This window comes from Protomyctophum bolini (assembly GCF_963924005.1).
Source record: "Protomyctophum bolini genome assembly, chromosome: 18".
Classification (NCBI taxonomy): Eukaryota; Metazoa; Chordata; class Actinopteri; order Myctophiformes; family Myctophidae; genus Protomyctophum; species Protomyctophum bolini.
In genome coordinates this window covers 994,617-1,012,500 of record NC_137879.1, presented here as the reverse complement: position 1 = coordinate 1,012,500, position 17,884 = coordinate 994,617, and the positions used below count along the sequence as shown (strand labels likewise).

General features: G+C 48.8%; 1 protein-coding gene across 1 annotated transcript in view; it reads left to right on the top strand.

Annotated features, from left to right (window-relative positions):
* The window catches only part of afap1l2 (actin filament associated protein 1-like 2), a 39,252-nt gene extending 22,351 nt beyond the window's left edge, over window positions 1–16,901 (top strand). The window contains exons 6-19 of the mRNA XM_080789276.1: window positions 1–18; window positions 3,834–4,016; window positions 5,035–5,118; window positions 5,628–5,700; window positions 6,811–6,903; window positions 7,834–8,051; window positions 8,147–8,292; window positions 8,977–9,091; window positions 10,738–11,296; window positions 12,707–12,955; window positions 13,242–13,415; window positions 13,882–14,072; window positions 15,538–15,699; window positions 16,564–16,901. The exon at window positions 1–18 is cut by the window's left edge and continues 248 nt beyond it. Coding sequence (XP_080645402.1) covers window positions 1–18; window positions 3,834–4,016; window positions 5,035–5,118; window positions 5,628–5,700; window positions 6,811–6,903; window positions 7,834–8,051; window positions 8,147–8,292; window positions 8,977–9,091; window positions 10,738–11,296; window positions 12,707–12,955; window positions 13,242–13,415; window positions 13,882–14,072; window positions 15,538–15,699; window positions 16,564–16,590 — 2,292 coding nt within the window. The 3' untranslated portion in view covers window positions 16,591–16,901. The remainder of the gene's footprint in view (window positions 19–3,833; window positions 4,017–5,034; window positions 5,119–5,627; window positions 5,701–6,810; window positions 6,904–7,833; window positions 8,052–8,146; window positions 8,293–8,976; window positions 9,092–10,737; window positions 11,297–12,706; window positions 12,956–13,241; window positions 13,416–13,881; window positions 14,073–15,537; window positions 15,700–16,563) is intronic.
* Window positions 16,902–17,884: the final 983 nt, after the last annotated feature.

Genomic DNA, 17,884 nt, shown 5'->3' with positions numbered 1-17,884 from the left:
AGGGAACAGCGCCTCCTGGTGAGTGGGAGGACCATACACTACACTAGATGGCCCAGTGCATTGTGGGATGTGTAGTTAAAGGGTAAGACCACTTTATGAGAGGTTTGGGTTGGGCAAACCATTCCATTCCATGAGGTATTTCGCTCCGTTGTACACCACTTCTGCTCGTCTGCGACTGGGACTGCTTGTCTAATTAATTGCCAAAAACAGGAAATGGAAATAACTTAAGTCCATGTTTGTGATGTCCAGAAATCCATCCGTTACCATTGTGAGGTCATACAACCTTTCCGAATTAGCATAATTAGCATACGTTATGCAAAAACGAGGTGCAAATCTGCAAATTGCTGCATTTTTTTTTTAACGTTTAGTGAACTTTGAGTGTATGTTTACAACTCCAGGGATTATCATCATCCTATGAATAAATAACACAACCCCAGGGCTTAAAGACGGATTTCCGTCCTGAGGATTTCATAGCGGTCTTTTATGAGATCAGCGCAGATTCGCAATATATCTTTTTTTAGCGGGCGTATGTGTATAGTGAGAAAATGCTATTTGTCTAGGGGAGAGAGAGAGAGAGAGAGAGAGAGAGAGAGAGAGAGAGAGAGAGAGAGAGAGAGAGAGAGAGAGAGAGAGAGACTAAATACGTTCATATTTCCCTCTACCCAGAACAGTCACTGCAGTCAGAGGGTTTCTTTTAAATCGGCTTAGAGCAGTGATACTGTGGACGATTCAGTTACACTTCATACCAATTATACTGTGTGGGGCTGACCTGAGATCAGATTCATACGAGGTTTCCACTGGACGCACACTGGTTCTGATTAACACCATTCTGACCTGAGATCAGATTCTAAAAATGTCAGTCGTTCTTCGATTTTTCAAAAATAGCAGACCTATAAGCTCGTAGCGCGCCACTCGGTGGCGCGCTATGAGCTTGTAGATCTGCTATTTTTCAATAGCTAAAGCATAACATGATGCTAACACCAGAATGGGTTCCCGTTCAGAATGGGTTAAGTGATAACCACTTTCAACATGCCATTATAGGCAAAAGCTCTCTAAATCTTTCACATTTTCCAAACATCTACAAGCTTGTAGGTCAACTATTTTCGCTATTTGTTGCACAACAAAGTATATATATAGTGCTTAAGTGGCATTCTGGACTAGACCTGTCTGTCTGGCCTGACCTTCTGACCTTTCAGCTACAGGACTGTGTCACAGTCATTACCAGGTGATTGAGAGATTATTTATTCTTTACTTACTCTGTAGAAACATACTATTTTAACTACTGATGCACCCAATATTAGGCCGCGGAAAATGTTTGGCAGAAAATGGCTAAAAATGCATTTTCTGCCTATTCGGTTTCGGCTCTAAATATATCAGATATATCACCGAATACTAGTGTATGCAATTAATGCATCCAAAAGGGCTGAATAAATGTTTTATGGACCCATAATAGTGATTATTATTTAAGTTAAGTTTTGCCATAACCATTTATTTTGCCATAAATCAGGTAGCTTTAAGGTACGGCCATGACAGCAATGGTAGGAAAAAAAGATGTATAATATTAATCCTATTCGGATATTCGGTTTTCGGCCAAACGTTTCCTATATTGGGTTTGGGCCAAGAATGTCCCGTTCGGCGCGTCCCTAGTTGAAACCATTACGTTTCCACTGTCAGCGGACCAACTCCATGCAGATACCACGGCCTAATTCAGCCCTGTGTTCTGTCATGTCCAGAGTCTCAACTCTCTCTCTCTCCCTAACCCTAACCCATGTCCAGAGTCTCAACTCTCTCTCTGTGTCTCTCTCCCTAACCCTAAACCATGTCCAGAGTCTCAACTCTCTCTCTCTCCCTAACCCTAACCCATGTCCAGAGTCTCAACTCTCTCTCTGTGTCTCTCTCCCTAACCCTAACCCATGTCCAGAGTCTCAACTCTCTCTCTGTGTCTCTCTCCCTAACCCTAAACCATGTCCAGAGTCTCAACTCTCTCTCTGTGTCTCTCTCCCTAACCCTAAACCATGTCCAGAGTCTCAACTCTCTCTCTCTCCCTAACCCTAACCCATGTCCAGAGTCTCAACTCTCTCTCTGTGTCTCTCTCCCTAACCCTAACCCATGTCCAGAGTCTCAACTCTCTCTCTGTGTCTCTCTCCCTAACCCTAACCCATGTCCAGAGTCTCAACTCTCTCTCTGTGTCTCTCTCCCTAACCCTAAACCATGTCCAGAGTCTCAACTCTCTCTCTCTCCCTAACCCTAAACCATGTCCAGAGTCTCAACTCTCTCTCTCTCCCTAACCCTAACCCATGTCCAGAGTCTCAACTCTCTCTCTCTCCCTAACCCTAAACCATGTCCAGAGTCTCAACTCTCTCTCTCTCCCTAACCCTAAACCATGTCCAGAGTCTCAACTCTCTCTCTCTCCCTAACCCTAACCCATGTCCAGAGTCTCAACTCTCTCTCTCTCCCTAACCCTAACCCATGTCCAGAGTCTCAACTCTCTCTCTCTCCCTAACCCTAACCCATGTCCAGAGTCTCAACTCTCTCTCTCTGTGTCTCTCTCCCTAACCCTAACCCATGTCCAGAGTCTCAACTCTCTCTCTCTCCCTAACCCTAACCCATGTCCAGAGTCTCAACTCTCTCTCTCTCCCTAACCCTAACCCATGTCCAGAGTCTCAACTCTCTCTCTCTCCCTAACCCTAACCCATGTCCAGAGTCTCAACTCTCTCTCTCTGTGTCTCTCTCCCTAACCCTAACCCATGTCCAGAGTCTCAACTCTCTCTCTCTCCCTAACCCTAACCCATGTCCAGAGTCTCAACTCTCTCTCTCTGTGTCTCTCTCTCTGTGTCTCTCTCTCTAACCCTAACCCATGTCCAGAGTCTCAACTCTCTCTCTCTCTCTAACCCTAACCCATGTCCAGAGTCTCAACTCTCTCTCTCTCCCTAACCCTAACCCATGTCCAGAGTCTCAACTCTCGCTCTCTGTGTCTCTCTCTCTAACCCTAACCCATGTCCAGAGTCTCAACTCTCGCTCTCTGTGTCTCTCTCTCTAACCCTAACCCATGTCCAGAGTCTCAACTCTCTCTCTCTCTCTCTAACCCTAACCCATGTCCAGAGTCTCAACACAACCGTCTATTATGATATTTTATAGGGTAGGGCCTTTCTGTGTGGAGTTTGCATGTTCTCCCCGTGTCCCCTAGGGTAGGTACCCTCACATGTTCTCCCCTGTGTCCCCTAGGGTAGGTACCCTCACATGTTCTCCCCTGTGTCCCCTATAGGGTAGGTACCCTCACAAAAACATGCCGTAATCCTGGTCTCTAAAAAACTACCTCCCCCTGGCCAGCCGGGGCGCCCGATGGAGGGGAAAGGAACTGGTCGGAATAACGTGTCCCTTCCACGCGCTACGTCCGGCCGGGGAAATTCCCCTCTGTCAGGTGAAAAGAAGCAGCTTGGACTCCTCATGCATAGAAGGAGGCATGAGGTCAGTCCGCTGCCCCCCCAGGTTGGCAGAGGAAGTGTAGCGCCCAGGATTACATTAGATAATTGGCACTGGGTGAAAAAAGAAAACTGGGTTACAAAATCGTGGGATAAAATTTAAAATATTATGATATTTTACAGCGCTGTGTGCCTCCGTACATTGATATATGCTTTATATTGATCTATATTTTCGCAGGGACTTATACCCCCCAATCCAAACCCTTGATGCTGAGTGCCTAGCAGGGAGTATAATGACCCGGCCGGGGATCGAACCGCCGACCTCCCAGTCTCAGGGCGGACCCTCTAACCACAAGGCCACTGAGCCACTGAGCTGTCTCATGTGCTAACGCTGTGATGATCTCTCCTCAGTGCTATAAGAGCAGTAAGGAACAGCTCCCCCTGCTGGACGTCAGCCTGCAGGGCTGCAGCGTGGTCTACAAGGACAAACAGCCCACCAGGAGGAAGGAGCACAAGCTGAAGGTCTTCCCTCTGGGAGGAGAGGCCATCGTCCTGGGGCTGCAGAGCAGGGAGCAGGCTGAGGAGTGGCTCAGGGTAAGACCTGGATCTGGACCTGGGGCTGGGGCTGCAGAGCAGGGAGCAGGCTGAGGAGTGGCTCAGGGTAAGACCTGGACATGGACCTGGGGCTGCAGAGCAGGGAGCAGGCCGAGGAGTGGCTCAGGGTAAGACCTGGACCTGGGGCTGCAGAGCAGGGAGCAGGCCGAGGAGTGGCTCAGGGTAAGACCTGGACCTGGACCTGGGGCTGCAGAGCAGGGAGCAGGCTGAGGAGTGGCTCAGGGTAAGACCTGGACCTGGACCTGGACCTGGACCTGGACCTGGACCTGGACCTGGGGCTGCAGAGCAGGGAGCAGGCTGAGGAGTGGCTCAGGGTAAGACCTGGACCTGGACCTAGACCTGGGGCTGCAGAGCAGGGAGCAGGCCAGTGTTGTTTTGGTCGACTACCTTTTTTCACTGACGAAAACTAAACTAAACAGCTAAAAACTATGTGGCTCGCTCTGGTGGCGCAAAGCGTAGCTACTTTTGTGAATTCAATAGTTTTATTAGGTTAATATTGCTATATGTTTGTAGAAACGTTTTAGAAAAGCACTAAGCCACTGGAGGCCCGTCAGCTTACCGGGTATTTTACACTGGCTGGGAGGTAGAAGACCCTCGGCTGTGCCTCGGGTCTGCCTACGCCCCCAGCTGTTGTAAAATACCTAACCTGAGACCTCTCGTGGCTTATTGCTTAATTTTACACCTGGCTGCATGCTGAAAATAGCAGATCTACAAGATCTACGAGCTTCTAACATTTTGAAGGTTGTGTGTCTTTGCACTGCCCCTGGCGATGTTCTTCACAACGTGTGTATGTGTGTGTGGTGCGTGTCTTGTGTGCGTGCACGTGTGCGTGCGTTGCGTGTGCGTGCATGTGTGCGTGCGTGCGTGCGTGCGTGTGTGCGTGCGTGCGTGCGTGTGTGTGTGCGTGTCTTGTGTGTGTGCGTGTCTTGTGTGTGTGTGTGTGTGTGCGTGCGTGCGTGTGTGTGTGTGTGTGTGCGTGCGTGCTCCTCTCCTCCAGGTCATTCAGGACATCAGTCCTCGGCCGGCAGAGAGCGGTGACCCCCACGTGACCTCTGACTCTCCTAGACTCATCTGCACCAAGGTTAGAGATTACTGTAATATTTAACAGATTACTGTAATATAGACTGGTCTGTACCACGGTACATTCACTGTAATATACAGTATATAGCATAGGAAATTGATTGCTAAAACTCCAATTGACTCCCGTTGACTCCCATTGACTCCCGTTGACTCCCATTGACTCCCGTTAACTCCCATTGACTCCCATTGACTCCTATGAATCCCATTGACTCCTGTTGACTCCCATTGACTCCTGTTGACTCCCATTGACTCCCATTGACTCCCGTTGACTCCCATTGACGAGCGGCGAGCCTTTCTTTCCGATCGCTGAACGGGGAAGTGAACGGCAGCGCGCGCGCTCCAACAGCAAGGAGTATACATTTCAGAAGGAGAGGCCAACATCGGAATATATTTTCTCTCGTTTGACATCAATGAAAAAGCGCCAGGACGGAATTAGCTCTGACGTTCCCAGACGTCGTACGGACGGAATGTGTTTGAATAATAACAACAATACACCATTATTGTGTCCAGCAGGGGGAGCTCAGTGCCTCAGAGAGCGGCAGCAGCACAGACAGCCACGCAGACACTCCTGACGCCAAAGATGGTGAGATGACACTTTTTATTTTTATTCATTCATTCATGTGTGTTTTTATCCATTCTGTATCGATTTGAGGGGCTTTGAGGGTCTGTGTAAACACAAACGCTGAAGACAAGATTCAAGATCCAATCATTTATTTGCCATGTCAATTTACAATTTACAATTCATGCATTTATCAGACGCTCTTAATCCAGAGCGATTTACATTAATCCACAGCGAAGAGTATAACCCTCTATAATCCCTCTTTAATCCACAGTGAAGTGTATAACCCTCTATAATCCCTCTTTAATCCACCAGTGAAGAGTATAACCCTCTATAATCCCTCTTTAATCCACCAGTGAAGTGTATAACCCTCTATAATCCCTCTTTAATCCACCAGTGAAGTGTATAACCCTCTATAATCCCTCTTTAATCCACCAGCGAAGTGTATAACCCTCTATAATCCCTCTTTAATCCACCAGCGAAGAGTATAACCCTCTATAATCCCTCTTTAATCCACCAGTGAAGTGTATAACCCTCTATAATCCCTCTTTAATCCACCAGTGAAGTGTATAACCCTCTATAATCCCTCTTTAATCCACCAGTGAAGAGTATAACCCTCTATAATCCCTCTTTAATCCACCAGTGAAGTGTATAACCCTCTATAATCCCTCTTTAATCCACCAGTGAAGTGTATAACCCTCTATAATCCCTCTTTAATCCACCAGTGAAGAGTATAACCCTCTATAATCCCTCTTTAATCCACCAGCGAAGTGTATAACCCTCTATAATCCCTCTTTAATCCACCAGTGAAGTGTATAACCCTCTATAATCCCTCTTTAATCCACAGTGAAGTGTATAACCCTCTATAATCCCTCTTTAATCCACCAGTGAAGTGTATAACCCTCTATAATCCCTCTTTAATCCACCAGTGAAGTGTATAACCCTCTATAATCCCTCTTTAATCCACCAGTGAAGTGTATAACCCTCTATAATCCCTCTTTAATCCACCAGTGAAGAGTATAACCCTCTATAATCCCTCTTTAATCCACCAGTGAAGTGTATAACCCTCTATAATCCCTCTTTAATCCACCAGTGAAGTGTATAACCCTCTATAATCCCTCTTTAATCCACCAGTAAAGAAGAAGTATGGCGCCGGGCTGAAGTTCAGCAACCTGATGAACATTGGCAAGAAGAAACCCTCGTCTATGGAGAGCCCCGAGACCTCAGGTAACCACGGTGTGTGTGCGAGTGTGTGTGTGTGTGTGTGTGTGTATGTCTGGAAGAGGCATTCCTTACCAAGGTGCTTTAAGTACCAGCGTCTTAAGGATGCTATTATACAGCTTGGCTACAGATGTAAACTGCTTGTGTTCATATTTGGAAACCTCGGTAATGTCCACAAATCAGCCGTGAGGGGCCTGCAGATTGACTGTAATGTCCATAAATCAGTGGTGAGGGGCCTGCAGATTGACTGTAATGTCCATAAATCAGTGGTGAGGGGCCTGCAGATTGACTGTAATGTCCATAAATCAGCCGTGAGGGGCCTGCAGATTGACTGTAATGTCCATAAATCAGTGGTGAGGGGCCTGCAGATTGACTGTAATGTCCATAAATCAGTGGTGAGGGGCCTGCAGATTGACTGTAATGTCCATAAATCAGTGGTGAGGGGCCTGCAGATTGACTGTAATGTCCATAAATCAGCCGTGAGGGGCCTGCAGATTGACTGTAATGTCCATAAATCAGTGGTGAGGGGCCTGCAGATTGACTGTAATGTCCATAAATCAGTGGTGAGGGGCCTGCAGCAGATTGCAGGCATGCCCCAATAAGCCGAGAGCTGATCAGGCATCGGCAAAAAATCTGTTCAGTGTCTGCGATAATTGGCAGTCGACATTATATGGAGAAGGCGATGCTTCCTGTACCCGTGATCTGTTTCCTGAAGCACTTCTTGTAGAGTTTTCTCAAGTTTCTTGTAAAATGTGAATACAAATAAAGATGGTGTGTGTGTGTGTGTGTGTGTGTGTGTGTGTGTGTGTGTGTGTGTGTGTGTGTGTGTGTGTGTGTGTGTGTGTGTGTGTGTGTGTGTGTGTGTGTGTGTGTGTGTGTGTGTGTGTGTGTGTGTGTGTGTGTGTGTGTGTGTGCGTGCGTGCGTGCCCCCTGCAGGCTACCTCAGGGTGAGGTCAGAGGTCAAGGGGGCGTGGACGGCGCGCTGGTGTCAGATCAGAGACGGACAGCTGTGGTTCTACCAGGACAAGGGGCGGAGCAAGGTCAGCCAACCGGCCCTCCCATTGGAGGGCTGCAGCGTCCTCCCGGACCCCAGCCCCGAACACCTGTACTCCTTCAGCATCAGCCTCTACGGCACGCAGCTAGCCGCGCTGGAGGTGAGAACTACAGCGCTGTAGTCCTTTAGCATCAGCGGTGCGTTCCTCTCCTCTCCTCTCCTCTCCAGTCTAAGTGAATGCCTCTCCTCCCCCAGGCCAGGTCTTCAGTGGAGCTGGGCCATTGGCTGGGTCTCCTGCTGTCCCAGACAGGGACCAGGACGGACCCCGAGGAGTTAACCTACGACTACGTCAACTCTGAGCGGATCTGCAGCATCGTGACGGCCGCCAAGACCTCCTTATAGTGAGACCACCCCGGGGGGGGGGCGGGGGGGGTTTAATAATAATACAACTTTATTTGTATAGCACCTTTCATGACATGAAATGCAGCTCAAAGTGCTTTACAGATAAATGGAGAATAAAAGAAAAGCAAAGGCAACAACATTAAGAACAAGCAGTAATGCAATACAGTGAAGACATGAATAACAAAAATAAAAAATAAAAGATCAATTAAAAGCAATGTTGTAGAAGTGGGTCTTGAGCTGAGCTTTAAAAATGTCTACAGAGGCTGCCTGACGAAGGTACAGTGGGAGTTTGTTCCATGCCGACGGCCCGTAGAAGCAAAAAGCTGCTTCCCCGTATTTTTTAGTTGTCATTTTTTTTGGCAAAGCGAGCAGGCCAGCAGTGGAAGACCTTAGGGGGCGGTTTGGGACATATTTAGGCAGGCAGTCATGTAGGTAGGAAGGTGCGAGACCATTGAGAGCTTTATAGACAAGTAAAATAATTTTAAAATCAATCCTAACACATTTACACTCTTGTTTATTATTAAAACATTAGTGACACTTCCTCTAGCGCTTGTTTTTGTGTGTGTGTGTGTGTGTGCGCGCGCGCGCGCGCGGTGCGTGCGTGCGTGCGTGCGTGCGTGCGTGCGTGCGTGCGTGTGTGCGTGTGTGCGTGTGTGCGTGTGTGTGTGCGTGTGTGCGTGCAGCCTCATGCAGAGGAGGTTCTCGGAGCCCAACGCCTACATGGACAACCTCCCGTCTCTCCACCAATCAGCTGACGAGCTGTACGACGATGTGGCGTCTATAGCGGCTGACCCTGAGGTACCTCTGACCTCTGACCCTGAGGTTAGATCTTTCAGGAGTTAACAGGCTGGGAGCGTCGCTCCGCAGGCTGGGAGCGTCGCTCCGCAGGCTGGGAGCGTCGCTCCGCAGGCTGGGAGCATCGCTCCACAGGCTGGGAGCATCGCTCCACAGGCTGGGAGCACCGCTCCACAGGCTGGGAGCACCGCTCCACAGGCTGGGAGCATCGCTCCACAGGCTGGGAGCGTCGCTCCGCAGGCTGGGAGCGTCGCTCCGCAGGCTGGGAGCGTCGCTCCACAGGCTGGGAGCGTCGCTCCGCAGGCTGGGAGCGTCGCTCCGCAGGCTGGGAGCATCGCTCCACAGGCTGGGAGCGTCGCTCCACAGGCTGGGAGCATCGCTCCACAGGCTGGGAGCGCACCGCTCCACAGGCTGGGAGCATCGCTCCACAGGCTGGGAGCGTTGCTCCACAGGCTGGGAGCGTCGCTCCACAGGCTGGGAGCACCGCTCCACAGGTTTAGGTGTAGTTTTACTGAGGTTAAGGTTAGGGTTAGGTTTAGGTATAGTTTTACTGAGGTTAGGGTTAGGTTTAGGTGTAGGCTGTCAATCACAGCGACTGGCCAGTCACAGCGCACCATTTGGCTGGGGGGGGGGCGTTTCCAAGAACCCGAATCCGAGGAAGATACCATTTAGCTTATATCATCATAGCACTATCCAAGATGGCGTCTGTGTCACCTTGAAATGGGCTCTGAAGCTGCACATCGCTGGGCGCTCTGATTTAATGGTTCCACATGACAGGGTTTAAAGAGGTCCTGTAAACAAACCGATTGTATTAGACACTTCCAATCTGATCCTGACCCCAAAGAATGGAAATGGAATCGGCCCTGATCAATCATTCTGTATGAAGTGATGCTTCATAAATACAGTGTTGATTGATTCATTGATTGATTGATTGATTGATTGACCCACCCTGCCTGCTCTCTTTTCGCACCCCTGCCCTCAGGTAAGAGACTCCGGTCTCTAAAGTGCAACACCTCCCGCTTCTAGAACAGCACTTACCAGACAGTGGCCTTGTGGTTAGAGTGTCCGCCCTGAGACCGGGAGGTCGGGGTTCGATCCCCGGCCGGGTCATTATACCAAAGACTGTAAAAATGGGACCCAATGCCTCTCCCTGCTTGACACTCAGCATCAAAGGGTTGGATTGGGGGGTCAAATCTACTAATCAAATGATTCCCGAGCGCGGCGCACGGCTGCAGCTCAACCGCTCCAAGAGAGAAGGGTTGAATGCGGAGAACACATTTCATTGAACGGTATAACGTGTGTGACAAATCCTACGACTTTGACTTTGACTTTATCCCGAGGCTGTTCGCCTCTTGAACGCTGGCCCTCTTTTCACTCGCACTTTACAGCGTGAAGCTGCTTCGTAAAACGATGAACTGTGATGAATTTGCTATTTATTTATTCAACATGAATTGTTGAACGTTTTGCATTCTTCTTATTTATTGGTCCCCCTCATATGATGTCTGTACTTTTGTATCGTGTTTCCGTCTGATTATGTGATGTGAATATGTGTATGTATCGTATGTATGTTTTTAGTGCACTGAAACAAATTCCAATCGACTCTGTTGACATGGCAATAAAGTCTTGAATCTTGAATCATGTGGTCCTAGCAGGATCCAGAGGAGGAGGAGTCAGACGGTGAAGACCATGAGCTGGGGGACATCGTCTTGTCCTCTGTGGACATCAAAGAGGACATCGTCTTGTCCTCTGTGGACATCAAAGAGGACATTGTGTCCGCTGTCGACATCAAAGAGGACATTGTGTCCGCTGTCGACATCAAAGAGGACATTGTGTCCTCTGTGGACATCAAAGAGGACATTGTGTCCTCTGTGGACATCAAAGAGGACATCGTCTCCGCTGTGGACATCAAAGAGGACATCGTCTCCACTGTGGACATCAAAGAGAAGTTCGGGGACACTGTGGACACCAAGGGGGAGGTCGGGGACACGTCCTCCTCTGTAGAGGCCAAACAGGAGGTCGGGGACATCATCTGGTCCACCGTGGACACCAGGCAGGACCTCAGGGACAGCAGGCTCTACCTGGAGCTCCTCCCCCTCTCCGTCCCCGTCCCCCTCCCCCTCCCCGTCCCCGTGCGCTCCTTCCTCCACCCGCCCCCCTCCTCCCCCCCCCCCCACAGAGAAGGAGGAGCACCCTGGTCCCATGAGAGAGGTAAGACCCCCCCCCCCTCCTCCTCCCCCTAAGTACCACAAGCTGACTTCAGGTCGGTAAGGCCAGGTAATAATAATAATAATAATAATAATTGAATAAGTGTGGAAAACATCAGTGGTTTGTGATCAGATTGACTGCTTAATGAACAGTAAAGACATCAGGATTTGGTTAACAACACAATCAGTGCCGGAAGTGCATCAAAATAGAAGCTCCACTCTGAAAGCCATGAACCGGAAACACTTTCTTAAAAAAGTTGACTTTACAAAGTGACCTCACAATCCCCGATAATCTTAATTTATTTATATACGCTCCAAATCTAGACTATGAATAGGCCTTAAATCCACAGCATTAGTTTCCATGGTAACTATAGTGTGGCATTGCTTTCATGAAACCGAATCAAGCCTCAACATATCCAGGTTAACTGGCAAGCTTAATCTGGCAAGATTAACCATCTTTCATGAAACCGGTTTAATCGCTGATCCAGAATATATTAACCCATTCTGAACGGGAACCCATTTTGGTGATAGCATCATGGTATGCTTTAGCTATTGAAAAATAGCAGATCTACAAGCTCGTAGCGCGCCACTCGGTGGCGCGCTACGAGCTTGTAGATCTGCTGTTTTTCGAAAAATCGAAGAACGACTGACATTTTTATAGAATCTGATCTCAGGTCAGAATGGGGTTAATCAGACCAGTGTGTGTCCAGTGGAAACCTTGTATGAATCTGATCTCAGGTCAGAATGGGGTTAATCAGACCAGTGTGTGTCCAGTGGAAACCTCGTATGAATCTGATCTCGGGTCAAAATGGGTTAATCTCTAATCCATGTTTTGTGAAACGGGCCCAGATTGCATCATGTTAGAGCAGCACCCGCGGCAGACATGGAACGATGCGGCGTCGTCACACAACCCGACATAAGTTCACAACATCCTGAAAATGCTGGCGTGAATTGTTTATTATATCATCATTTGTCAATAAATGCTAGCGCTGTGAGTGTTCAACATGTGTCAATGCAACCCTCCCCGCTCCACACCAAGCTCTGGGTCTCGGGGGTAAACGGTACAGCCTGAGCTAACGTGTGAAGTTTCTGCTCTATAGGGGTGGGTCGCGGCTGAGATTTTTTGCGCACGCCCTGATTGGATCTCACCGATCTGTCCGTCAGCCCTGGCCACTCCTCTCCCACCTAGTGCAGCGCTACGTCACATCATTTGGAGCGACGCCCACCCGGAAGCGTTGACTCCCACTTCTAGACCAAAGGCAGCCAAATGCGTTCCTCCAGGCTTTCAATTTTTCGCGCAGACAAAATGAAAGCCTGGGTATCGAGGCTATATACATAGTAGTAACTAAATGAACACACGTAATGCTAAATAATAATATATAATACAGTTATAAAACGCTAAAATACATTCCAGGAGAGGAGTTCCTTGCCGTGTTGTTGCGTTCGCGTCGTATAATAATTATCCCGCTCCTCCAGGTGGACTCCATGACGCAGCCATCTGAGACTCCGCCCACTGTGAACGGTACCGCCCCGACTCCTCCCCCTCCCGGCCCGGAGCCCCAGAGGAGGACCACCACCACCACCGCCGGCCCCCCCGGGTCTCCCCGGAACCCCCGGGGGCGGACCACCAGCAGCGGGGACAAGACCAAGGCCCGGTCCCTAGGTGAGATGAAACACAGGCAGAGCACAGCACAGTTGTTACTTTATGTGTGTATGAAGACATGAAACACAGACAGAGCACAGCACAGTTGTTCCTTTATGTGTGTATGAAGCCATGAAACACAGGCAGAGCACAGGACAGTTGTTCTTTATGTGTGTATGAAGACATGAAACACAGGCAGAGCACAGAACAGTTGTTACTTTATGTGTGTATGAAGCCTCAAACAAGATGTCTGTCCCACATTGTGACGACGTTCATCAGTGTTCGTTGCGTGTTCACCTGCCCACAGGCGGTCCCGGGACCAGCGAGGTGAAGCTGGGTCAGAGCCGGACCGAGGCGGACATGAGGCTCTACACGGAGCAGAGACGGCGTCTGGAGGGAGACCGAGAGCAGCTGAGGAGCAGCCTGGCCCTTCTGAAGAGAGAGAGGAGGGAGAGGAGGGAGCAGATACACACCTGTACAGGTGAGGAGGGGAGGGGAGGGGGCAGATACACACCTGTACAGGTGAGGAGGGGAGGGGAGGTACAGGGGAGGGGAGAGGAGGGGAGGGGAGGGGGCAGATACACACCTGTACAGGTGAGGAGGGGAGGGGAGGGGAGGGACAGGTGAGGAGGGGAGGTGAGGTGAGGGGAGGAGAGACACACCTGTACAGGTAATCGAAATACTGGACTGGACTGGACTCGGGGGTCCTCGGGGGGGTCCCTGGAACAGCAACGCGCCCGAAAAATCGTTAAAATGTGCCTCAAATCTTTCCGAAAATTGTCATAATTTAGAAAACTTTTTTTTTTTAATATTATTTCGACGTCAGGCTTGAATGGGTTAATTGTGGCATTAAAATCACTATTATATCAGGGGGCAAAAGAAAAAAGAAAATCAAGATATTTCAGTGAATGAAGTTATTTTTTTGCCCCCCCCCCCCCCCCCGCCAGACCCCGCCCTCCAGGCGTCTCTGGAGGCCGCCCTGAGGCAGAAGGAGGGGGCGTGTCGGGAGGCGGAGCGTCGGCGAGTGGAGGTGGAGCTACAGCTGATGGAGGTGAAGGAGAGCCTGAGGAAGGCGGAGGCGGGACCCTTCACCCTGGGCACCCCATTGGACAGCTCCCTGCTGGACACACCCCCTCAGGTCAGTGAAACACTGGACACAGCATGCGCACCACCTCGGGTCAGTGAAACACTGGACACAGCATGCGCACCACCTCGGGTCAGTGAAACACTGGACACAGGATGCGCACCACCTCGGGTCAGTGAAACACTGGACACAGGATGCGCACCACCTCGGGTCAGTGAAACACTGGACACAGGATGCGCATCAGTGTGAAAAGAGGACTTAAAGGACCACTTTTCAACATATCTTCATTATAATAGGTCCTCACTAATAATCATAAACAAATGGCACGATTTTTTTCTACTCACTCTGTGTCTCATAGGACGGCTGTGGGCAGTTTAGAAACTGTCTTCCAGTGACATCATCATTAGGCAGATTTTTTTTTAAACAAGATTCTTTTTACAAAAATGTTTAGATTTTCATTATCGTGAGAACGATGGCTTCCATTTTCGCATTGCAACTTTTCAGGACTAGAAAGCCTGCTGTTTCTATTAGCTTGTATTCCCCATCGATGATCGATGGAAGACGGTTTCTTGAACTGCCCACAGCCCTCCTATGAGACACAGACCGAGTAGAAATAGATTGCACCATTTTATCATGATTATTAGTGAGGACCTATTATATGAAGATAGGTTGAAAAGTGGTGAAGTGGTCCTTTAACGGGCAATTATGGACACTGTATTTTGCCCGTAAACCTCAGGTTTTGCAGCACGTACAGTCAATGTACGGTAATGTACAGGTGTGACGGTACAACTCGGGAGTTTACCGGAGTTTGTTGGAAAGTTTCCTGGAATAAACACCTCCGTATTCCATGCTTTTTGCACATGATTACTACTGTAGGTTTATACCTGATACCGTGATTACTACTGTAGGTTTATACCTGATACCGTGATTGCTACTGTAGGTTTATACCTGATACCATGATTACTACTGTAGGTTTATACCTGATACCATGATTACTACTGTAGGTTTATACCTGATACCATGATTACTACTGTAGGTTTATACCTGATACCATGAGTACTACTGTAGGTTTATACCTGATACCGTGATTACTACTGTAGGTTTATACCTGATACCGTGATTGCTACTGTAGGTTTATACCTGATACCATGATTACTACTGTAGGTTTATACCTGATACCGTGATTGCTACTGTAGGTTTATACCTGCAGGATAAACCACAGTGTGTTAGACGGTTTTTTGAGTGGTGCAACCACTCCAAAGAACAGCAATGTCCGTCCTAACCTATGTGACTTTGTTTAGAGTACCAGCAGGGGAAAAAGTGGTGCTGTTGTGCCAGAAACAGAGAGAGAGAGAGATCATGTTGCACTGTTGCCTGCTAATTAGAGAGAGAGAGAGAGAGAGAGAGAGAGAGACGACCTGTGAGGTCGTCAAGGCTAGTTTAACCTTTGACCTGTAAGGTGGTCGAGGCCAGTTTATTCATTGATCACCTAATTGGTTTCTTTGTGATTTATCCTCAGTCTAAAGCACCGTGCCTGGCCCCGCCACCTCCATGCCAGCCGTCCAATAGCAGCAGCCCCGGTGGAGACTCCGCCTCTCCGGTCAACTCTGCCTCCGCCCTCAAGAACAGACCCGCCTCCGTCATGAGCTCCAGCACCGGCAACGTGCTGCAGAAAGCTAAGGTCATTAGCATGTCATTAATATAACACGATGAGCTCATTACCATATAATTAGCATCCTAAATATATTCATCCTAAACCTTCATATATATAAATATATTCATATATATATATAAATATATATTATATATATATAAATATATTCATATACATGAATATATTCATCCTAAACCTTTTCTTTATATAAATATATTCCCGAAGGCGGGGTTGGCGAAAGGGCCTTTCTGTGTGGAGTTTGCATGTTCTCCCCTGTGTCCCCTAGGGTAGGTACCCTCACAAAAACATGCAGTAATCCTGGTCTCTAAACTGCCTCCCCCTGGCCAGCCGGGGCGCCTGATGGAGGGGAAAGGAACTGGTTGGAATAACGTGTTCCTTCCACGCGCTACGTCCAACCAGGGAAACTCTCCCCTGTCAGGTGTAAAGGAGCAACTTGGACACTCAGGCATGAAGGGAGCATGAGTTAAGTCCGTTGCTCTCCCCAGGTTGGCGGAGGGTGTGTAGAGCCCAGGATCACAGTAGATGATTGACACAGGGGTGAAAAATGGGTTACAAAATCGTGGGATAAAAAATATTAAAAAAAAATATATATATATTCATATATATATATATATATTCATATACAAATATATTCATATATATATAAATATATTTCATCCTAAACCTTTTCTTTATATAAATATATTCATATATATATATATATATATATATATTCATATACAAATATATTCATATATATATAAATATATTTCATCCTAAACCTTTTCTTTATATAAATATATATATATATATATATATATATATATATATTCATATATAAATATATTCATATATATATAAATATATTTCATCCTAAACCTTTTCTTTCAGGAGTGGGAGAAGAAATCCACCTCCTAGAAGAACACCATGGATTCCTGTTTGACCTTCATGTGACCTCTGAGGTCAAAGTGTTTGACCTTCAGACCTCAGGGGTCAAAGTGTTTGACCTTCATGTGACCTCTGAGGTCAAAGTGTTTTTTTTTCTCTCATCAACTGTGACTTGCTTTGTATACAAGGAGGGGGCGGGGTTTATGAGCAGCCCAACCAATCAGCAGCCTTCCTGAGAATGCCAAGAGCCAATCAGAAAGAGACAGACTGTATGCCAAACTTATTTTTTTATTGTTTTGTTTTTATAATAATTATTTTATTTCAAAGACCTCATATATCTATTGAGAATATGAACGTGTTCCCCCCCCCCCCCCCCCCCCCGGGCCCATGGGGGTCCCTGGATCCCCCCCGGCCCCCCAAGGGCCCATGGGGGTCCCTGATGGCCCCTGGGGGTCCCTGGATCCCCCCCGGCCCCCCCAAGGGCCCCTGGGGGTCCCTGGATCCCCCCCGGCCCCCCAAGGGCCCCTGGGGGTCCCTGGATCCCCCCGGGCCCCCAAGGGCCCATGGGGGTCCCTGGATCCCCCCCGGCCCCCAAGGGCCCCTGGGGGTCCCTGGATCCCCCCGGGCCCCCAAGGGCCCATGGGGGTCCCTGGATCCCCCCCGGCCCCCAAGGGCCCATGGGGGTCCCTGGATCCCCCCCGGCCCCCCAAGGGCCCATGGGGGTCCCTGGATCCCCCCCGGCCCCCAAGGGCCCATGGGGGTCCCTGGATCCCCCCCGGCCCCCCAAGGGCCCATGGGGGTCCCTGGACCACACATTGAGAACCACTGCTGTATGCCACTATATCCCACGATTTCGTAACCCATCTTTCACCCCGATGCCAATTCATTATTTTCTTGCCATCTACGTTTATTTACGTAGCTAGGCTATCGGGACTTATCTATGCTAGCTACGCTTATATACGTAGCTAGGCTATCGGGACCTATCTATGCTAGCTACGCTTATAAGCGTAGACAACCGTTTAATCCATATATGAATGTGCCGTCCGTCTGTTTACCTTTTTAGCATTGCCCCGGCTAGTTAGAGCCCGCCTCCTTCACCAGCAGCGATGCTCCGTTGAGCCTCTGTTATGACCCGAGATTCAAAGGTTAGAGAACTGTCCACGGTGAGCCGCCGCGCACCCGGCCATCCTAAATCATTCGTGAGTTTGTATCGCATCGCTAGCTCCGTAGACCCTGGGGCAGTACCAGCATGCTAACTACATGTGAGGGGAGAACATATGAGGGTACCTACCCTAGGGGGACACGGGGAGAACATGTGAGGGTA